Below are 25,365 nucleotides of genomic sequence, written 5' to 3' on the forward strand. Positions count from 1 at the left end.
GTCCATGCAAGTGAGCGGAGGAGGGGGGTGTAAACAAAACAACATTATTGACGTTATACCACGATTGGTTCCTCTTTAACTGACAAATTACCTACACACTAGTCCATGTAAGTGAGCGGAGGAGGGGGGTGTAAACAAAACAACATTATTGACGTTATACCACGATTAGTTCCTCTTTAACTGACAAATTACCTACACACTAGTCCATGGAAGTGAGAGGAGGAGGTGGGTGTAAACAAAACAACATTATTGACGTTATACCACGATTGGTTCCTCTTTAACTGACAAATTACCTACACACTAGTCCATGCAAGTGAGCGGAGGAGGGGGGTGTAAACAAAACAACATTATTGACGTTATACCACGATTGGTTCCTCTTTAACTGACAAATTACCTACACACTGGTCCATGAAAGTGAGCAGAGGAGGGGGGTGTAAACAAAACAACATTATTTACGTTAAACCACGATTGGTTCCTCTTTAACTGACAAATTACCTACACACTAGTCCATGAAAGTGAGCGGAGGAGGGAGGTGTAAACAAAACAACATTATTGACGTTATACCAAGATTGGTTCCTCTTTAACTGACAAATTACCTACACACTAGTCCATGAAAGTGAGCGGAGGAGGGGGGTGTAAACAAAACAACATTATTGACGTTATACCACGATTGGTTCCTCTTTAACTGACAAATTATCTACACACTAGTCCATGTAAGTGAGCGGAGGAGGGGGTGTAAACAAAACAACATTATTGACGTTATACCACGATTGGTTCCTCTTTAACTGACAAATTATCTACACACTAGTCCATGTAAGTGAGCGGAGGAGGGGGTGTAAACAAAACAACATTATTGACGTTATACCACGATTGGTTCCTCTTTAACTGACAAATTACCTACACACTAGTCCATGAAAGTGAGCGGAGGAGGGGGGTGTAAACAAAACAACATTATTGACGTTATACCACGATTGGTTCCTCTTTAACTGACAAATTACCTACACACTAGTCCATGTAAGTGAGCGGAGGAGGGGGGTGTAAACAAAACAACATTATTGACGTTATACCACGATTGGTTCCTCTTTAACTGACAAATTATCTACACACTAGTCCATGAAAGTGAGCGGAGGAGGGGGGTGTAAACAAAACAACATTATTGACGTTATACCACGATTGGTTCCTCTTTAACTGACAAATTACCTACACACTAGTCCATGAAAGTGAGCGGAGGAGGGGGGTGTAAACAAAACAACATTATTGACGTTATACCACGATTGGTTCCTCTTTAACTGACAAATTACCTACACACTAGTCCATGAAAGTGAGCGGAGGAGGGGGGTGTAAACAAAACAACATTATTGACGTTATACCACGATTGGTTCCTCTTTAACTGACAAATTACCTACACACTAGTCCATGAAAGGGAGCAGAGGAGGCGGGGACAAACGAATTAACATGCAACCATTCAAATTAGATTTGTAAATGTAATTACAACTGCATACCAAATATTATTAGCATACCATAAGTGTTTTTTTTTTAAACTGATGAAAATGAGACCTGCCTTATTCATTTTAATCTGTCATAGACGCGATAACAATATATTATTGTAAGTATATTTGAAGAAACCTTGCAAGAATAATGCAAATTTGAAAACCTTGAAATTAAATGTATCCTAAGACTTATATGTTGAACATGGAGAAATCGATATTCATGAGCGCCCAGAAAAATATGTCAGGGCAAATAAGAATCAAATATCTCGTTAGTTGAAACAGCTAACATTTCAAAAATAATCATTGCATCAGTGAAACAAATTAATAAAACGTGTTAATCATTTGACGTAACAAAATAACTGGCTTTATAATTAACAAGTTATACCAATATTGCATTATTGAAGTGCAAGACAAATTAAAGATAAGAAGATGTGGTATGATAGTCAATGAGTCTACTATGAACCAAAAAACAAATTGAGTAAATGTAAGCATCTAGAGGTCACTGTATGGCCTACAAAATGGTATACAGAATCAACAATAATCGGTATACAGAATCAACAATAATCGGTATACAGAATCAACAATAATAGGTATACAGAATCAATAATAATATGTATACAGAATCGATACACAAATTGCACTAACTGAGAATATAATCAGATACAGTATGCTTTTGACCTTAAGCGATAAAATCAGAATCGGTTAATACCACAAACGACCCCGTTTATATAGTGTCTGGTCAATAACACATTGTGTAACGTATTTATTTTCGACTATCTTCACATAGTTGAATTTAGACGTTGTTATAAAGACCTAAATGAAGCATTGACGTAATCTTTGGTTTCTGATGGACATCTCTAGCTTGAAATTAAGAATCTATTTATACAAAAAAATCGAAATGCATCCGATAGCAATTTTATGTCATAGAGCCTTCATTTCACAACTTTCGACACGAAGCTTTCTTTTAATGATAAAACATATTGATGATTTAACTTTATGATTAACAACTATGTTTTAACTTGAAATACTAGTTATAATATATCAAACACATTCTGCATTTGTATGCGCTTGTCCTAAGTCAGTAACCTATTGTTCGATGGATGTGGTTTGTTGGTTTGGTTCATATGTGTTTCTCTGTTATAAGTCCTCAGTCGTCCTGTATGAATGGTTTTACACTAGAATTTATAGTTTGCTGATTGGTGTGCGGCGCGGCTTCGTACTTTGACCTATAGTTAACTTTTATTACATTGGGACTCAAATGGACAGTGTTCAAACCACATCTTCTTGTTTATATTTATGTTTACCATTGACTTTTTTGTCAATTTAATTAGTAAATTATAGGTTGAGTAGTTCATTACATTTTTCTAATATGCGAATTTTTCACATATTCAATATTTATCCCATTGACCGCAAATGAAGAATACAAAAATAAATTAACAAATATCGTTTAAAGCATCAGATACCATACTATCGACAACTGCATGAATCTTTTCTATCAATCCTGAAAAATTTAAAAGAAATTCTGTCAAAAAATATTTGCAAAACGTGTTTGCAACCGATTCTAATATAATGTACCTAATTAGAGCAATATATCTTTATTCGTTTACCTTAACATGAAGAATAATTTAGTTGTGTTCGCTTTATCCAGATGATTTGTTCATTTGTTTTGATTAGGAGGTATTGTAATGGACACTTTCTTCATTGCCTAATATATTATACAAAAGTCACAAAAATAACAAGCACATCGTGCAAACAAATGGTTAGGTGTTCTAACTTCGGGGTTGATATATTTGGTTTTGCATACTTGCATTCCTATTTTTCTTTTCTGTATAAAAGCAAGTATTTTTCTAATAGTTTTAGAAAAGTATTATATCATCTGACGAGACTTGTTAATTGGAAGTTGTAGTTTATCTACCTTTATTAACAAGGAAATGTAAACAGGATAAACTTTTGTATTCACGTTTTCCGATCGTAATCGTCAATAGTCGAGAACAAAGGAGAACGTTTTTTTGTTGGCTTCAAAGCATTGGTTTTACTGTTTAGTGTAGTCATTTTTTACTGTTGTACTCTTTTCCATCGATTTCTATTTGTGCACGGTGTTATCTGTCTTTCAAGATTTAAGATTTATTCCTGTACTTCAAACATGAAAAAGATATCACTTAAATTACCTGCTTTCATTCGTTCTTTTATCTCTTCAAAACTCCTTGTCTCTAATTCCATTTTCCTGATTTCGTCTAATCGTTTTACATAGGATTCACCTGCTGGATTGTTACGCTGGTCAAATCTAGTTAGCATATCATGAACTATAGTGATTAGTGTTTGGTATCGTGTGTCATCTAATGCAAAGACAGAAGAATGCTGCATTTCATTTCTGATCACACGTATCCGTTGAATGTCGTCACCAATAGTATCTTCAATGGTAGAAATCTCGTCAACCGTTTCTATTTTCCTAAAGCCTTTACTTGGAAAGTTTATTTTTAAAGCACAATATTTCCTACACATTTCTGTTATGTCCAACTTATCACGATCAAGTATTTCTCCAGTCTTTGTATCTATGTATAAGCGATCGTATAAAACGCCTGATAATACCTCTAGAACTATCATTGACATTCTGACGTAATTCTGTTGATCACTACTTATTCTACGGGAAGCCTAAAATATCAATGAAATATGTAATGGTACAAACTTATGCTATATAATTGCCATCTATTAACAGGTAGGTAGACCTACAAATATAGTCAAGACAGTAAATACACCGGGACAGTGAAAAATGATAGAACACAGAATTAATGCTAGCCAGAAAATTCATGTTGACGTCAGAATATTCAAAATTACGTCAAATTTATTTGAATAATTAAAAAACTATAAAAAAGATATACATATATCAATGCAAGCATGCGAGATCTGTACAAAGCATGACACAATGTTCTTAAAGATTTGCTAGAAGTATTTCCATTCAACAATAATTTTACAGTGGAGCATTTTTTTTAAATGAGCTAGCTACCTAGTATGTTGTTCGAGAAAGATAGATATTTAGGGGCTATTCAAAATGCTATGATATTCAACGCAACCAAATAAACATGGCGTTCTTTTCAATTGATTGAAGATGCATTATTACATGTATTTCATTACCTTGAACATGCATAAAACAACTCAGAATATAATAGCAACATACCGGTCAGTAACATTTCTTTATTTTTCATATAGCATAGTATGATACGATCATAAACAAGTGAAATAGGATGGATAATTTGCTTAAAAATCGCATTAATATTTTCGCTATACAGCGTTAATTATGTAGACGATCACATTAATTTTAGGAAAGTTTATTTATAATTTCAAACATTTAAATAGATATAACTCAACTGTTACTTTCGCTTTTCGTGATATTTTTCGTGTCATGTTGTTTTTCAACCCGGAACAGAAATATGAATCGATGAAGACCCTAGGGTAATCTGTATTTTTTTTCGCAAATTGTATTTTGATCTATGAAAAGCTATATTCATACATTTACAATACAATCTTTATTTTATATGAAGTTCCCACAAAAAATGTAAAAAGTGTGTATGTTTTTCAGCTTCTCTCATGTGATACTTTTTACGGAATACGGTTAGGTGAGCTTTAAATTATAAGTTATAGTGTGGATTACGCAAATATTTGAAGTTGGTCGGGTTTTGCGTACATTTCCTGTAAAACAAGTTTTGTTGTTTTCCTCTTAATTAGTTGATGTGTTTACCTCAGTTTTAGTTTGTAACACGGATCTGTTTTCTCTCAATAGATCTATGACTTTCGAACAGTGGTATATATAAAAGTTAGTCCTGGTATCTATGAAGAGTTTATTTACAACCACTGCCGGTAGAGATTTATTTCCCCGAGGGTATCACAAGCCCAGTAGTCAGCACTTTTTGTGCTGACATGAATTATCATTGATATTGTTATATTGATAAATTAACTGTTTACAAAATTTTGAATTTTTTGAAATACTAAGGCTTTTCTACCTCAGACATAGATTACCTTAGCTGTATTTGGCAACACTTTTAGGAACTTTGGATCTCAATGCTCTTCAACTTCGTACTTTATTTGGTTTTTTTTTAAACTTTTATGGATTCGAGCGTCACTGATGAGTCTTTTGTAGATGAAATGCACGTCTGGCGTATATATAAAATTTAGTCTAGGTATGTATGATGAGTTTATATACTATTGTTGCCTTTATTTGACACATTTAAAAAAACTAAGGATTTTCTTATCCCAGGCATAGATTACTTTTGTCATATTTGGCACAACGTTTTTGGAATTTTGGATCCTTAATGCTCTTCAACTTTGAACAGTCGCGCATATTAATTGGGAATGGACCCAATACTTTTATCTTTATCACAACCAGTCCACACTGATACTGACATTAGCAACGAGTACACATCAAAGGAATAAATATACAAATTACCAATAATTGGATTTCATCATGACACAAATATATGCCCACTAAATGAAAATATTCTAAAGCAAATAGAAACATTACCTTTGATTTCTCACCAGACCAATAGTCTTTATATTTATGAACTGTTGCATGTTCTTCGCAATAATAATTTTCCCCATCATTTACTTGATCAAATTCAAGGAATCCTGTGTCAAAGGAGAAACTGGTTGTCTCACACTTCCATTTTTTCTCGAAAGATACTGTTTTCAACTTGTATCGCGTGTTGACAATTCTGTTGATTTCTCTTTCGACAATTTTTAAAACAGCTTGGTTAACCTCTGTATCTACTTCATCCCATTGCCATACTTGCAGCTGAATCATATGACTACTCTTTGCTAATACAAATTTTGCACAGCCAGTTCTGCCAATATTGAAAACACAACAATCCTTGAAGAGACCTATCTCGCCCTTTACCACTGCTATAGGATATTCTCGTAGACAAGAGACAATCAGATTGCTGATTAGATACGGCGGTAAAAAACTAAAGACAAAACACAAACATGTAGATTTACTAGCATTTGGAACGTTAAACAATACATCAATATCCTTCATTTTTAATGTTTGAAGCATGCATGGAACATAAAAAAAACTATGCTCCTTTTGTACATTTCCACTTTCCGTCAGTAGCAATGGATAGATGATAATGTCAAACTTTTCAATTACTTCCAGTATATGCTCTTTATGAATTCTCATGTCTGCTGATTGTTTCTTGAATATTTCTTCCAATAGCTTAGGATCCATCTTTCCTGTTTTCTTGAAGTTGTCCCATTGTAAGTGTGGTAATTCAAATTGAAACTGCTGGGCTGTAACAATGCATTTAAAGGCATTTGCTAACCATTGGGGATCAAGTATGATGTATGACGGAATGTCTTCAAAAAATATCACGTTACCAATTTCATGTTGATACCTGAGAAAGAGATGAAGCTCCTTGTTATCAGTTATCGGAAGTGGTATTTTCTCACCTAGTTCTTTTAATCTTTCAAAAGAAATTATTTGTTTTCCGATCGTAAGTTCAGAGTTGATGGCTTTTTCCATCTGAATAAATTTAACAGGATATTCTCGATTCCAATTTGCAGTACTCTTTGCTGTGGCAAATATATCATTCCTCAATTTTTCAAAAGCATCTTCTACATCCTCTGTGTTGGAGATCAGGTGAATTGATCTCAGGTGAAGCTTGGAATCTTTAAATATTTTATCAGTGTAGGATTCGAGACGTTTTCTGCATTGTTCTTCGTCCTTTCGCAAAAACAAAAACAGTGATATTGTATTATTTCATTATCATTTAACTTAAACAGTCTTAGATACATGATTTGTTATAAGATGTTTTTGGCTGTAACTATTACTATTCTCATATCTGTACTTTTCTGTGTCTTTTTTTCTAGAGCTCTAAATACTCTGGCTTTCGTAAATTGTTATGATATAAGTTAGGCTGTAAGTTTTCGCATTGAATTGTTTCATATGTTTTCAATCGGGATGTTTTTAAGCCGGCTATATGGTTTTTCCTCAGCATCTGTTAACCCACCCAGGGCATCTGAGAATAATCCCCGTTTTTCAGAGGTGTTCATGTTGCTCAGTTTTAATTTTCCCATGAACATTGTGTTCTGTATACTGTTGGGTTTTTAATGATAGTTTTTATTTTCTATATTCATAAAGATTCGAACACTGGGGCAAAAAGTTTGTTACTAATTAAGAACGGAAGTTAACAAAATTAAGAATGAGTGATAAAACACTACTTATTGAAATAAGTAGACACAAACACATGCTAAGAGAAAAAAGTGTATATAGTCATTGTAAAAATCAAATTGATGGTGAACATTTAAATCCGTCTAGTGACTTGAATAATCATAATTTTGACAAATAAGGAAATGTCAATGTTTAGCAAAGTCCAGTTAGTTATTTATAAATATGAGAAATTAAATAATTGATTGATAGGTTTAACATTAGACGAAACTATAGACGTTTTTTTTGTTGGCAATACAATTGCAGCTTAAAAATAGATTTATTGAATGATGATCGTTTGCCATCAAATCAGCGGCGGTCGATATATCTGAGAAATGTCTTCGATGATAAATGAACATTGCTTATAATTTTTTTAACTTTTATCAAAGAAAACCCAGTACTTCTAGCATCATCTCATTCACACTTCATTCAAAAAAGTCCTTGAGATGCAAAATCATCAATTAGAAAGACCAAGCACAACTTTAATAAACAGCTGCGCCATGAGCGCATGATACGCCGACGTCTTGTGTTGAAGTTTTCTGCAATAATCATAAATATTAGAACTAGAATTGTATCTTATTGGACAAAGTTAATTACAGGTAAAGAGAAAGTTTTAAGCAATAACCATTTATTGTTTTTTAGACACGGCGGGACATGCGAAACCCCCCAACCCTGTTTTTTTTACAAAAAACTAAATATCACTAAAATAAATTTTGAATCAAAACCAAAAAGTATACAGATCTTTAGATTAATATAACAAAGAAGTGTGTAAAGTTTTAAGCAAAAATCATAAATTATTTTTGAGATACGGCGTGACATTTAAAAAAAACCTCCCCTGTTTAACAAAATACTCAATAACTCAAAAATGAAACTTTGAATCATCACCAAAAAATATATACAGATCTTCAGAGTAATATAACAAAGACATGTGTAAAGTTTTAAGCAATAATTATAAATTGTTTTTGAGATATGGCGCGACATGTAAAAAAAAAACCTCCCCCTTTTTTACAAAATATTCAATAACTCAAAAATGAAATTTTGAATCATCACCAAAAAGTATACAGATATTAAGTTTAATATAACTAAGAAGTCTTTAAAGTTTTAAGCCATAATCAAAAATAGTTTTTGAGATACGGTGCGACATGTGAAAAAACACCCCCTGTTTTAGTTACAAAGTGTCCTAACTCAAAAAGTTTAAATCTTATTTTCATCAAAAAGTATACAGATCATTTGACACTCATAAGAAACAACTATATTAAGTTTCATGAAATTTGGATAAGTCATTCTCAAGTTACGGTGCGACATGTTTACGCCGGACAGACAGACGGACAGAGGGACGGACAGACAGACAGACTAACGGACACCGGACATTTGTATACCATAATACGTCCCGTCAATATTTTGACGGGCGTATAAAAACAAAAACGACAATCAGCATTGACAAGCATGACTGACAGGACAGAAAAAGATATACATTGTTTTCAATATGACAAAGGTACATATGTGTACAGTAAATTGAAATATGTATTGTACAATCTAGACTGAAACAATTTCCATAGTTTCCTTTTAAACTGCGCTCGCTCTTCCGTAACATTAAATCAGCGATTCATAAACAACCCGTTAGATGTGTAAGACGTCGTGGCCAACTTGATCAAATCGTATCTCATAAATCCTATACATTGGTGAAGTATTTCCAATGTCCATTATCTAAACTTAACTAGAATACCGTTTTTATACGAACACAAGTTAACATTACATAAATATTTTCAAAGGCCCTAATTCAGTCGTCAAGTTTTTATAAACAGAGACTAAATTAACATGTCTACTCCATTGTTACTTTGATATAAATACCTGAAATTTGTCCTTGTGTGTACCAATTGCAATAACTGGTGGGTCTAGAAGGTTGTGAGCTCCTTCGAGCAATACAGCTTCAGTTTTGTCGTTTATGCTTCCATAACAATGTATTGTATCCATCCAGAAATTGAATGTGCCTGTGATTAAAGACAAATTAATATTTAAATATTTCGGTGGATGACTGCACTTGAAATGGTTCTTAAGAATATAATTACTTCATTCAATAAAAAAATATATAATGATTTATCCTGCAGACCGTTATCATGGTTATAATATTGCAAGTAAAAAATATAACTATTGAAATCAGTGTTTAAAAAGAGGCGAAATTTACACACGGGCGAATCAACATTCATCAGTCAAAAAGAAAGCGATAACGATCGAACAGATAAAAACCAGATGCTCCGCAGGGCGCAGCTTTATACGACCGCAGAGGTTGAACCCTAAATGGTTGGGGCAAGTATGGACACAACATTCAAGCTGGATTCAGCTCTAAATTTGGATTGTGATTAAATAGTTGACACAGCATAGGTTTCTGACACAGAATGAATGTGGTCTAATGAACTTAAAAAATTTGTTTTGCCTTTGAGCAATTGACTATGCTGTTGAATATTAATCCTCTCAAAAAAATGTTTGAAGAAATTTTCTTTTTATTTATGAAATCTGAAATGAAAAAAATTGACCCCCCAATTTTTTTTCACATCCCCCTTTTCCTTATTTCAAAACTGATCTCAATTCAAATTTCTAATGAAGTTTGCAACAATAACTACTCATTTAAATACATCATAAAATATTAAAATGTAAAAAAAGTGCTTGTTATCACTGAATGGTAAAGATTGTTTTAATCTATCAGTTGGTAGTAAAAGTGAATATACATTGTATATTGTATAAAACAATGATTTAAGTTGATTCAACTACTATTCTGGACAAAGAAAGATAACTCCAATAGAAATCCAATTGGAATTTCTTGCTATTGCACAATATTGTGCAATTAGATATTTCTTGCTATTGTGCAATACTGTGCAATTGAAAATATTTGCTATTGCACAATAATGTGCAATTGAAGATTTCTTGCTATTGCACAATACTGTGCAATTGAAGATTTCTTGCTATTGCTGAATACTGTGCAATTGAAAATTTCTTGCTATTGCACAATACTTAATATAATAATTTTGGATCCTGATTTGGACAAACTTGAAAACTGGGCCCATAATCAAAAATCTAAGTACATGTTTAGATTCAGCATATCAAAGAGGCCCAAGAATTCAATTTTTGTTAAAATCAAACTTAGTTTAATTTTTGACCCTTTGGACTTTAATGTAGACCAATTTTAAAACAGGACCAAACATTAAGAATCTACATACACAGTTAGATTTGGCATATCAAAGAATCACAATTATTCAATTTTTGATGAAATCAAACAAAGTTTAATTTTGGACCCCGATTTGGACCAACTTGAAAACTGGGCCAATAATAAAAAATACAAGTATATTTTTAGATTCAGCATATCAAAGAACCCCAAGGATTCAATTTTTGTTAAAATCAAACTAAGTTTAATTTTGGACCCTTTGGACCTTAATGTAGACCAATTTGAAAACGGGACCAAAAATTAAGAATCTACATACACAGTTAGATTCGGCATATCAAAAGACCCCAATTATTCAATTTTTGATAAAATCAAACAAAGTTGAATTTTGAACCCTTTGGGCCCTTTATTCCTAAACTGTTGGGGCCAAAACTCCCAAAATCAATACCAACCTTCCTTTTATGGTCATAAACCTTGTGTTTAAATTTCATAGATTTCTATTTACTTATACTAAAGTTATGGTGCGAAAACCAAGAAAAATGCTTATTTGGGTCCCTTTTTGGCCCCTAATTCCTAAACTGTTGGGCCCTAAACTCCCAAAGTCAATACCATCCTTCCTTTTGTGGTCATAAACATTGTGTTTAAATTTAATTGATTTCTATTTACTTAAACTAAAGTTATTGTGCGAAAACCAAGAATAATGCTTATTTGGGCCCTTTTTTGGCCCCTACTTCCTAAACTGTTGGAACCAAAACTCCCAAAATCAATCCCAATCTTTCTTTTGTGGTCATAAACCTTGTGTCATAGATTTCTATTAACTTAAACTAAAGTTAGAGTGCGAAAACTAAAAGTATTCGGACGACGACGACGACGCAGACGACGACGCCAACGTGATAGCAATATACGACGAAATTTTTTTCAAATTTTGCGGTCGTATAAAAAACCAAAGAATAGACAAACAAAAGTATGCACAACATTATATAGAACACAACCGAGAGAAAAAACTGAACCTTGCATAAATCAGGGTTGAATCAAGGTGCTCAAGAAGGGTACGCAGATCCTATATCACATTCAGCACCCATCTTGTTGTTTGTGGTAAGTACAAATTCGGTTGGGAATAAAAAGTATTCAGATCTGATTCTCTGTCCTGGTTTAAAACTTCAGTGGTGCTCTTCAAATTTTAAACTTTTGGGAATTGAATTCACTTTAGATCTTGACAGTATGCCAGAAATTAATTTCTCCAAAAAGATAAAGGAAGTGTCAGGCATTCTTAAGAGTTGGCAACATAGAAAATAAACCCTTATGGGAAAGTTTACTGTTAGCAAGACTTTTGCACTTCCAAAATTAATTCACCTGTTGACTGCACTACCCAACTTGTCAGAATCAAAATTAAATGATTTGAATACTTTATTCTTTAAATCCATATGGAATGGAAAACCTGATCGAATTAGATGAAGTACCTTAATTGGAAATATTCCACAAGGAGGTTTAAACATGATTAATATACATTATTTTAATATATTCCTTAAGATTGGCTGGATGAAGAGGTTTTCATCCAATTTATATGGTAGTTGGCAAGCATTGTTATTAAAAAGCCTGGAACAGTATGGTGGAGAAAGAGTATTGCATTTTCAAAAGGAGAAACTCAGAAAAATCTCTGATAGTCTTAGCAATCCTTTTTGGAAGGATGTATGTTTTTAGCTTTCATGTAGCAAGGCCTGCTACCAATATTTCTGTTCAAGATATTTTGTCATTAGATATCTTAAATTTCGCACCTCTAGTAGATTTTCCGTACTTTATTCAGTGGCAGAGAAGGGGAGTGCAGTCTTTGTTTGACCTTATTAACTTAGAGACTAAGGAATTTTAAAATTTTGATCAGATAGGACCAAGACTTCAAACAAACAATTTTTTTAGAGTATTATGGTCTCATTGCAAACATTCCAAAGTATATGAGAGAACATATAAAAGAAAACATTGCTCATGTAAATTTTGTAACTTTTAACTGTATTGATAATTTTTTGGAAAGATTATTGTGTAACAAAAAAGCAAAGTTTGTATACAAAGATCTTGTTGACAGAAATGTGCAACTTACAATAGGAGGAATTACTAGGTATTGAAATTGCAGATTGGTCAGAATATTATATTATTTTAAGAAAATCATGTAAAGACACTTATTTAAGAACTTTTCAATACAAATTTTTACACAGAATAAACTAATATTTTCTTGTATGCAGTAAAACTTAAAGATTCAAAGATTCAAGGCTGACATCAGACTCGGACTTCTCTTGAACTGAATTTTAATGTTCGTATTTTTATGCGTTTACTTTTCTACATTGGTTAGAGGTATAGGGGGAGGGTTGAGATCTCACAAACATGTTTAACCCCGCCACATTTTTGCGCCTGTCCCAAGTCAGGAGCCTCTGGCCTTTGTTAGTCTTGTATTATTTTAATTTTAGTTTCTTGTGTACAATTTGGAAATTAGTATGGCGTTCATTATCACTGAACTAGTATATATTTGTTTATGGGCCAGCTGAAGGACGCCTCCGGGTGCGGGAATTTCTCGCTACATTGAAGACCTGTTGGTGACCTTCTGCTGTTTTTTTTTATTTGGTCGGGTTGTTGTCTCTTTGACACATTCCCCATTTCCATTCTCAATTTTATTTGTACTTTTTGTAAGGTTTCTGATGAAACCATGGAGCATTTATTCTATGAATGTCTAATAAAAAATGTTATATGGCAATCTTTTTCACAAAAATTGAAAAGATATTTTGTGAACTTTACATTATCTAAGAAGCACATTTTTCTTGGTCTTCAAAACGAGAGTTTACTGTTTAATTTGATCATTATTATTGCAAAGAACTATATATACAAATGTAAATTGTATGAAAAAAAACTAAGTATTAAAGGGCTATTAGCAAAAATAAGAAAATATCAGGAAAATGAACATTATATAGCAAAGAAAAATGGTACCACACCTTATTTTCAAAAATTCTGGGCCCTAGTAGATTGCATTTTTACCGATTAGTCACCATTATTTTTTATTCAAATGATATAAAATAAAAAATGAAACTTACAGTTCATAAATAGCAGATCTTTACAAAGATAACATTTTTCTTTGCAAAAAGTAAAATCACAAAAATACTGAACTTAGAGGAAGATCAATTGGGAAAGTCCATAATCACATGGCAAAATCAAATAACAAAACGCATCAAAAACGAATGGACAAGAACTGTCATATTCCTGACTTGGTACAGGCATTTTCAAATGTAGAAAATGGTGGATTAAACCTGGTTCTATAGCGCTAACCCTCTCACTTTAATGACAGTCTCATCAATTTCCGATATACACAAGTAGATATATGTTATGTTAATGCAAGTGCGAGAGTGTGTGTATGTGTATGTGATTGTTTCTTTCCACTTTTTATTATAATGTTGATATTTAAATAATATATATTCACAGTAGAAGAACAAAAAATGTAGTAATTTTTGTTGTATATATATATATATATCAAACCCCTTAACACTATAGTCAGTAAAGGGATTGTAAAAGCCTGATTACTGAAGTACAAATTCGGCGATAAGTCTCACTTGTAGGTCAGAGTCAACGTAAATAGAACGATATTGTGGTAACTACTAATGGATCACGCCTACGGTAATCTGTGGTAATAAAGCCAATTTAATGATGGAGTCTGTAAATTTTCCATGTACTGAAAGCAAAACGCTATACATTAATAAAACGCATTGCGGGGCGCATCTTGATACGAGATAAGAGGTCGAACCCTAAACAGTTTGGGCGAAAATCGACACTTCATTCATGCAAGCTTGATACAGATCTGAGTTTGGATTCTGATTAAATATTTGACACATATATATAAAGCTTTCTAAAAATTCATTTTTACAAAATTATAAACAAACCTACCATGAAGTTCTGCATAGTTAGATTCAGCATATAAAAAAACACCATTGAATTCAAATTTTGTTAGGACCCATAGGACCTCAATGTGGATCAATTTAAACATGGGGCCAAAAATCCCAAATCTAAAAATACGGTTCCATTCAGCATAATAAAGAACCCACAGTGTTCTAGACTTTGAATTAAATCCCATTGAATATGGTCAAGAAATGAACAATTGATACATTTGTATTAGAAAAGTTTAGTTTTTGTTCTGTTTTTTCTAAACAGTTCAGACCATTGACCCAAAAGTCAATCCTAACCTTCATTTTTTACATGAAACCTTATGGTAACATTTCATCAATTTCCAATCACTAATATGTAAGCTATTGTTTGGAAATCAAATGTCTTTGTACAATGCAATATATTTGCAGTCGTATAAAAAAGGATGTTTGTATGAGATAAGAAGAAAACAACATTTGTGGTGATATCTTTTAAGCACTATATAAAATAGGTTAGCTACAAGTATATTACACGATTTTACTTGTAAAAGAGAGGGGAAAGGTACCAAAGGAACATTTATAATCATAAGACGAAAATAAACTGACAAAGGCATGACAAAGAACGCCAAAGACTAAAACGACAATCAAAAAATATTCAAAACACAACGTAGAAAACTTAAGACTGAGCAACAGAAAACCCAACCAAAAAACGGGGTGATTTCATACACTCAGGGAAGATTCTACTCTACACGTGCACCCGTCGTGTTGTTTGTGTATTTAAAAAACTGGTGATAAGTATAATTCGGTAGGTTACATACGAGACAAAATTGGACGGGAATGTAGTTGCGACTTTTGGAACATATCCGTCGTCATCTTTTAAACAGATATTCAATGATGTTAAACCAACTATTGAAGGCATCTGTAAATTTTAAGAAGGGATAATTGCAACTGCACCTCTTTAACACTTGGCTTGATAGCTTTTTAGTGAGCAGCAACCTTCTGATAAGGACATCATGATAGAAAATACAAGTCCTAGAATATCGTATCAATTTGGAGATATATACTTCATGGGAAGACACTGCTAGAATGTTGCTACATAGGAAATGAATTGGGAAGCTGAAGTCATCTCTTTTGTCACGATATTTTGTTTTCATACGATCCTCATTGTCAATTTCTAGATGCAAGTCAAGATAATAAATGGCTATATTAAATGATTACACGAAAAGTAGTGTTGTTTAAAGCAAATAATAAAAATCATTTAACAAAAAAGCCACGTATTAAAATTTGCTGTCTTAAATGTTTAGTTTCATTGTTTTTATATGAACTGAACATCAAGAATAATTCGTAACTACGTTTAATCAGTCAAGGGTCTAACTTAAATAAATAAGTTATTAGAGAAAAATAACATACATGTTGTTATTGTGAGCTAAAATATCAAAAAACTGTAATAACATATGTATGTTACATGTTTCAAAGGGAAAATATACAACCTTTGTTTTGTTAAATTTTTCTCAAGTTCTATTGATATTATAATTTTCTTTAAGTATACTAATCTTTGCAAAGATATAACAGCTCATAGTTTACAATCATGCATAGTACACCTATGTTATTACAGAAAATGTATTCCTGCAATAACAAAAGGGTGTTATTGCAGCTTCTCTATATCTCTTTAAAGGCTTTGGTCTGACATGCATAACAATTTATTTCAATTCATTGTAAGAAATGATGGTCAGAGCTTGTAATGAGGCACTGTGCAAGATTCCAAGTGTCTCATTTACTCTCATATAGTAAGTTACATGCTTGTCATAACTTAAGCCTTGTTATTACAGCTTAGTTTGCCCTTAAAAGCCTTGTCTCATTGATTTACCATGGTTGATCAAAATTGTATTAATGGAATTAGAAAATTAGTTATCAAGGTAATATATTTAGTTACTGCGCAAAGTTTCAAGAATTCCCAAGTGGTCATTAAAAATAAAAATATTTATGATATATTTAACTGATAACAAACATATGTTATTACAGATTAAGGAAAAAAGAGTAGACAACTCATGAAAGTGTCTGTAATAACGCATGCATGTTATTTTTCTCTGATAACTTATTTAAGTTAGACCCTTGACTGTTAATATAATTATATCTTTAAATTTGATAAGGAAGCACAAATTGACTTTACAAACCGTAGGATACTGTGTCATCTAGGTCATGTAAATTTGCTACGACAAGAAAAATTGCTTCTGAATTCAAAAACGTTTGATGTGTGTTGTAATACTCAATGTCACCAGCAAAATCCCACACTGTTAAATTTGCAGAGTCGTCTTCGTCTTGTAAGTCTACAGCAGATCCGATTATACTTAACAGCTCATCCTTTGCCAGTTTAGAAATCGGCGGTTCTGTAATCTCCGGATAAGCAAACTGATAATTCATTTTGGGTTGAGGTTCTTTGTCATGTTCAATATTTTTGGTGATTGTGTCCTTATTATCATCTGTTGATATCTGATCTGATGAAGATATCTCCAATATGTCATGCTTTGGTTTTTCTTTATCTTGATGTAACTCTTTGACAATTGACTGCAATATTCTATTGTTGATACTTGCTTCTTTCACTAATCTTGTATCTACAAAAAAAATAGTAAAAAGTGTTCATAGTATAGGAGAAATCTATGGAAGTTAGGATTAAATTTCACCTATTTCATATGTTATACAATAAAGAAACAATAAAGAAAACCACGTTCATACCTTTCTCAGAAACTAAACACATAAACAATAATCTGTTAAGGTAGATGGGGTGTCTAAATTATAATCCATAGAATCTTTTAATAATTTGCCAAAATGTAGTTCATATCCTGCTTGTTTAAAAACATTAATAAAAAGAATGGGTCACCGGACTTATTTTCACGCTACAGGTTGTTCAAAATTGTCAAGATTTTGTATAGATTATGCATGGAAAACCCATTTTTCTGCCATAAAACGCAAACCACACCATAGAATTTTGAGATAAAATATGAGAAGATAGCTATAATATTATGCTTTCAGATAAGAAATAGAAAAAATGGGGTCACCGGACTCGTTTTCTTGCTACATGTAAAAATGGGTAAATTCCTAACACATTCTATTGTAAAAGTAGCACTATCTGGATTATCTGCCCTTGCATTTGAGTTGCCTCCCCTTATTTGACAAAGTTGGGAAAAAATGAATCAAACAAAAGAATTCTTATTTTTGTAAAATACAACCATAAATATGGTCAAACATGGCATTTTCTATATTATAATGAAAATTCTTACACATGAATTACCGACTACTATAAAAATTTGCACATTTCATCAAAGATCTAGACCTTGTTTTCTAGTATTTCAAAATCCAAGATGGAGGAAGACACCCTATCTACCTTAAGGCAACAGGTCATTATCAAGAAAACAGTAAATTAACAAAAATATCGAACTTTGAGGAAAATTCAAAACGGTCTGATTAGACATCCATCTGATTAGACTTCCATCTGATTAGACATCCATCTGATTAGACATCCATCTGATTAGACATCCATCTGTTTACACATCCATCTGATTAGACATCCATCTGATTAGACATCCATCTGATTACACATCCATCTGATTAGACATCCATCAAATAGACATTCATCTGATTAGACATCCATCTGATTAGACATCCATCTGATTAGACACTTTGATTACATATCCATCTGATTACACATCCATCTGATTAGACATCCATCTGATTAGACATCCATGTGATTACACATCCATCTGATTAGACATCCATCTGATTAGACATCCATCTGATTAGACATCCATCTGATGAGACATCCATCTGATTACACATCCATCTGATGAGACATCCATCTGATTACACATCCATCTGATTACACATCCATCTGATTAGACATCCATCAAATAGACATCCATCAAATAGACATCCATGTGATTACACATCCATCTGATTAGACATCCATCTGATTAGACATCCATCTGATTAGACATCCATCTGTTTACACATCCGTCTGATTAGAAATCCATTTGATTACACATCCATCTGATTACACATCCATCTGATTAGACATCCATCTGATTAGACATCCATCTGATTAGACATCCATCTGATTACACATCCATCTGATTACACATCTATCTGATTAGATATCCATCTGATTAGACATCCATCTGATTACACATCCATCTGATTACACATCCATCTGATTAAAAATCCATCTGAAAAGACATCCATCTGATTACACATCCAACTGATTACACATCCATCTGATTAGACATCCATCAAATAGACATCCATCTGATTAGGCATCCATCTGATTAAACATTCATCTGATTAGACATACATCTGATTAGACATCCATCTGATTACACATCCATCTGATTAGACATCCATCTGATTACACATTCATCTGATTAGACATCCATCTGATTAGACATCCATCTGATTACACATCCATCTGATTACACATCCATCTGATTACACATCCATCTGATTAGAAATCCATCTGATTAGACATCCATCTGATTACACATCCAACTGATTACACATCCATCTGATTAGACATCCATCAGATAGACATCCATCTGATTAGACATCCATCTGATAAGACATCCATCTGATTAGACATCCAGCTGATTAGACATCCAGCTGATTAGACATCCATCTGATTAGACATCCATCTCATTACACATTCATCTGATTACACATCCATCTGATTACACATCCATCTGATTAGACATCCATCTGATTAGACATCCATCTGATTAGACATCCATCTGATTAGACATCCATCTGATTACACATCCATCTGATTAGAAATCCATCGGATTAGACATCCATCTGATTAGACATTCATCTGATTACACATCCATCTGATTACACATCCATCTGATAAGACATCCATCTGATAAGCCATCCATCTGATTACACATCCATCTGATTAGACATCCATCTGATTAGACATCCATCTGATTAGACATCCATCTGATTAGACATCCATCTGATTAGACATCCATCTGATTACACATCCATCTGATTAGACATCCATCTGATTAGACATCCATCTGATTAGACATCCATCTGATTACACATCCATCTGATTAGACATCCATCTGATTACACATCCATCTGATTAGACAGTCATCTGATTAGACATCCATGTGATTACACATCCATCTGATTACACATCCATCTGATTAGACATCTATCTGATTAGACATCCATCTGATTAGACATCTATCTGATTAGACATCCATCTGATTACACATCCATCTGATTAGACATCCATCTGATTAGAAATCCATCGGACATTTTCATTTAGTTTTATTGGGCTGATTGGATTGCATTCTTGAGAACAATTTTTAATAAGACGTTGAAGATCATATAAACATGAAATGCAGGCACTAAAAATGTGTTAAAAAAACCTAATTACACAGCTTTTTAGGTCTCAAGTATAAAAGAGTACACAGGAAAACAGTATAATTATAAAAAAACAAGCATTTTTACATATAATAAAACGGATGCGAGGATAAGTATACATAAGCATAGTCTTTTTTGCAAATAAAAATATTTTGCGATAATGTAGTAGAGATGATCATTCGTCTGTATTTTAGTTTAAATTACATCCAACATGCCTATCTTTAATTCCATTAATTGAATATTGAATATTCATATTAGGTCTGAAACATACAATTCATACTAGGGTCTAGCAAAAATGTGTTTCTAAGAATTGAAGAAATTTAAAAAAAAAAAGTAAATACAGAAAAACAGCATACACAGAACTTGAAAAAAACCTTGAAAATTATGTTTACTATGTTTTAGTTTTTCTATGATAACTTTGCAATAAATAAAGCATGTCAAACGAGAGTGAGAAAAGAATTGCATATTTACCTAACACTTTATTCCATTCACAGTTACTTAGATCTATTCGACATCTCCGCCGATGAATTTCTATACCATTTGTGCTTTTTACGCTTTGTAACTCCTCCCCGAACAATCTTCGTACTAAGGAAGTTTTTCCAACAGATTTTTTTCCAACAATTATTAAATTTATATCCCGTCTTCGTTCTGAACCCGATTCAAGGGCGTTCAGATAAATGTCAATCGACTCATGATCCATCTTTTTTATTTGTTCTGGTATTTTGCTGTCTGAAATGTAAATAAATAAATGTTTATCCTAAAACGTCATTAGTAAGAGGTTATACTCGTCTAGCAATTTATACATATTAGGTCTGAGACATATGGTTCATACTAGGGCCTTCTCAATCGATTTATGAATCCTACTGTTGCCTTTATGATTTGCTTTTGTGCAATACACTTTGCTATTGCGAATTGCACCCCCCCCCCCCCCCCCCACAAAAAAACAACCTTTTTTTGGCAACCATTTTTTTTCTCACTCCATCCCTTTTTTTTTGGCCAATTTTTTTCTTTTTAATTTCTGAAATCTGCTATTTCTTTTTAACCCCCCTCCCCCCAATTTTTCTTCAACTCCCCTCCCCCTCCCTTTTTCCAAAAAAAATAATAATTCAAGTTTCCAATGAAGTTTGCAACCATAGTTTCCCATTTAAATACTACCTAATCATGTCTAAAAGTATAATATCTTTAATCAGCAGTTGTATTAGGATCCTCTAAAAATAAACTGACAGCTAATCACCTCAAGAGAATACAAAATTTCTGTATACATAATTTTAAAGCAATGTAAGGAAAAAAAGCCAATCCTAACCATCCCTTTGGTGTATGGAAACTTGTTGTACAATGTCTGAGAGATCCATACACCGATCCACAAGTTATTTTTTGTCTGAAAACTAGAAATTAAAATGCTTATTTGGTCCCTTTTTTTTGGCCCCTACTTCCTAAATTATTCGGACCATAACCACGAAAATTAATCACCATCCTTTTGTGGTTATGTTCCAGACCGTATGCATACTTTTTTTTAAAATACTCATACGCGTACGGGCGTATGCGTACGGTGTGACTAATATTAAGAAGTTGGTCCAAATTTTTAGATACAAATACATATTACAGATCAACATAACTTAACTCTCAAATTAATATAAAACAAGTTCAATTGTAATTGAAATAAAAACTTTATATTCTTGAAATAAAAACTTTATATTCTAACTATTTAAAAAAAAATCACGCTAATCAACTCTGTTTATCTTATCTATGCAAATGCAAAGGAACATGCATGAACTGCAAACATGTACATTTTCAAATGTAAAAAATATTACAATTGTTGTAGCAAGTGTCACCTTGGGCGAGTGTACCAAAATAGAATTCAGATTTACAATTAAACAAATGTTTTATTTCAATTGTTCTTCTGTTCAGTTTATCCATCTAATTGTAATAATAACAATTTGTAAACCAAAAAAAAAAAGATTGTGATAAATTGTTTAAATATAACCCAAATGATCAAATCACATGTATGGTCAGCTCGTACTTGACCATACGCTTATATACTCATACGGTCCAACCATACGTGTATGGTCGGACCGTACAAGTATACGTATACGGTCCAGACCGTAGGCGTGCGGTCCAAATACTGATATGGTTTGGAACAGTTATAAACCTTGTTTTTTTTATATTTTATAGATTTCTATTCACTAATACTAAAGTTATTGTCAGGAAACCAAATGTTTCGGACGACGACGACGTGATACCAATATACGACCACAATTCATGATTGTGCTAGCTTTTTATTGTTTTATATATTTTATGGAAAATACTGTTAGTTGAGGCCTTCGAAAATAAATTTATAAGGAGATTACGTGTGATTGCCAATGAGAGTAGAGACATCTAACAAATAGCATGAATAGAGTCATGGGGGATTGAATTCATACTCATGTTACTAAAGTTTACTAAAAAAACAATAACAAAAAATCAAAATAATTGTGTATTAAGTAGAATTAGCTAAAAGGGCAGTAATCCAGTTTCAGATTTTTTTGTTGGTTATATTGTATACAGCTGTCAGATTGTACTTAATAATTTACAAATACTTCTTATATGTCAAAAGAAAACAAAATAGCTGTACCTAATATTGTGATTTATATTGAAATTGATAAAGACAGCAAAATCAATAATGAGTTATTCCAATAACAATCTCTCTTGGGGAAAAAAGGGAGTGCTTCTTAAATTTAGACCTCCATTGTGGTCCATAGACACATCAAACACTCGCCAAAATATAAGCCTGAACCCCTGTGTGGATCACAAGTCAAATGATAAAAGTTGTAAATATTCTACACAATAAGACCAAACAATGATAGTAGGAGTTAGATTTTAAATATAATTGAAAAACTAAACTGATACAAATCAATAATTTTTTTTAAATGTGCATGAATAAATCACAAAATGTGATAGTTGTAATAAATTGTAATGCCAGCCTACAATAGTAGAGGGGCTGCATGTTTAATGATCCATGCTTTTGTTTGTTTATCTTTTCATCTGTTCTGCTTCAGGTTCAAGTTTTGGTTAAAGAATTTGGTCAGGATAATTGTTAATGAAGATAATGATCAACTTAATCAAAGAGCTGAAAGCTCTGAGGAAAAATGACGCCACTGCCTCCAATATTGGGATATTTTTTTATGAAAGTCTTGATGTTCACACCCCGTATAAGTTTAACATTGCAACATATCTCGTAAGCATATAATTGATATTCGTAAATGTGTGTGTGAAGTGAAGTTGACAACTGACGTTTTTTTTAATACAAATGAACAGGTTAACAATCAAGACTACCTGAATGATCTACAGTATCCAATGACTACTGGCTGGTTTCTTTTTGTACAAATAAATAGGTCAAGACTACCTGAATGATCTACAGTAACCAATGACTACTGGCTGCTTTTTTTTTTGTACGAATAAATAGGTCAAGAATACTGGATTGATGTACAATATCCAATGATAACTAGATGTTCTTTTGTACTAATAAATAGGTCAAGACTATTTAAATGATCTACACTATCCAATGACTACTGGCTAATCTTTTGTACATACTCAATAAAGACTACCTGAATGATCTAAAGTATTTTAAGTAATGTGTATTTTTTTCTTGCAATTACATTTTTCTAAATTAAGAATACAGACTACTAGTATCCTTTCAAACCAAATGGTTATGAAGAGTTGTAACAATAAGGCTCTCATACCCCACAATAGTCCTATAACATATGACTTCGCATTCTTAATCAATTTTAAAGTTTTTTTAATTTTGAATGCGAAGTGTGACACATTGATAGTATTATCTTTTTTTATCAGAACAGTAAATAGAAATAGTTTTTGAAATAATGCTCCCGAGGTCATATGTTATAGGACTAATTACCCACATAACATTAAATAAGTTACTAGTGACATAGTAATTTCTGTTACTTGAAGCAATTCTATTTCTGTAGATTTACACAATAGCATAATATTGTTATACTTGTTTTATTTCACCTTGAAGATTAGACAAATAGGGATACTCCTTTGATTTTTTATTTCATGTAAGTCAGGTCCCTTTATATGAAACTTGAAACCACTTCTCTGCCATATTGATATTTTATAACTCTGCCCATGACCCATATAATTTGATATTCATTCTTTAACCATTTATCATAGTAAGCTAGTTTTGTTTTTATTTTACACTTATCCACAATCTTTCATGTCAAATTTCTGTCTTCATTTAAGTTTATGCCATTGAACCATCATGGTATTAAACACAATTCCAAGTAAATATGCTGTTATAGCGGGTCACCATATATTCAACTTGGGTGGCATTCCAGTTATTGAAATTTGTGTCAGATTGGATAATGAACTAGACCTTTAGGAAATGATCTCATAATATAATATGGAGCCATAGTATGAGACCCCTACCCGGTAACAAAATAAAACCAGATGCTCCGCAGGGCGTAGCTTTATACGACCGCAGAGGTTGAACCCTGAACGGTTAGGGCAAGTATGGACACAACATTCAAGCTGGATTCAGCTCTAAATTTGGATTGTGATTAAATAGTTGACACAGCATAGGTTTCTGACACAGAATGAATGTGTTCTAATGAACTTAAAATTTTTGTTTCTCTTAGAGCAATTCACTATGCTGTTGAATATTAATCCTCTCAAAAAAATGTTTGAAGAAATTTTCTTTTTTATTTATGAAATTTCAAATGAGAAAAATTGAACCCAATTTTTTTAATCACATCCCCCTTTCCCTTATTCCAAAACTAATCTCAATTAAAATTTCTAATGGAGTTTGCAACAATAACTACTCATTTAAATACATCATAAAATATTAAGATGTAAAAAAACTGCTTGTTATCACTGAATGGTAAAGATTATTTTAATTTATCAGTTGGTAGTAAAAAGTGAATATACATTGTATATTGTATATAACAAAGATTTAAGTTGATTCTGGACAAAGAAAGATAACTCCAATTAAAAAAAAAATCTTGCTATTGCACAATATTTTGCAATTAGATATTTCTTGCTTACTATTCTGGACAAAGAAAGATAACTCTAATTAATTTTTTTTTTGATATTTCACAATATTGTGCAATTAGATATTTCTTGCCATTGCGCAATACTGTGCAATTGAAAAGACTTGCTATTGCACAATACTTAATATAATAATTTTAGATCCTGATTTGGACCAACTTGAAAACTGGG

General features: G+C 32.4%; 1 protein-coding gene and 1 long non-coding RNA gene across 3 annotated transcripts in view; one reads left to right on the plus strand and one right to left on the minus strand.

The window, feature by feature from the left end:
- Positions 1–25,365, plus strand: part of LOC139493899 (uncharacterized) — a 426,642-nt gene that overhangs the window by 177,491 nt on the left and 223,786 nt on the right. The gene's annotated exons all lie outside the window — the stretch shown is intronic.
- Positions 2,484–25,365, minus strand: part of LOC139493895 (uncharacterized) — a 92,535-nt gene continuing 69,653 nt past the window's right edge. For both annotated transcript variants that reach the window (XM_071282059.1, XM_071282060.1), the window contains 6 exons: positions 20,626–20,883; positions 16,908–17,345; positions 9,535–9,674; positions 6,007–7,200; positions 3,659–4,142; positions 2,484–2,991 (listed from right to left, as the gene is read on the minus strand). In XM_071282059.1, coding sequence (XP_071138160.1) covers positions 2,924–2,991; positions 3,659–4,142; positions 6,007–7,200; positions 9,535–9,674; positions 16,908–17,345; positions 20,626–20,883 — 2,582 coding nt within the window. In that variant the 3' untranslated portion in view covers positions 2,484–2,923. The remainder of the gene's footprint in view (positions 2,992–3,658; positions 4,143–6,006; positions 7,201–9,534; positions 9,675–16,907; positions 17,346–20,625; positions 20,884–25,365) is intronic.

Source organism: Mytilus edulis, chromosome 11, assembly GCF_963676685.1.
Source record: "Mytilus edulis chromosome 11, xbMytEdul2.2, whole genome shotgun sequence".
Taxonomy (NCBI): Eukaryota; Metazoa; Mollusca; class Bivalvia; order Mytilida; family Mytilidae; genus Mytilus; species Mytilus edulis.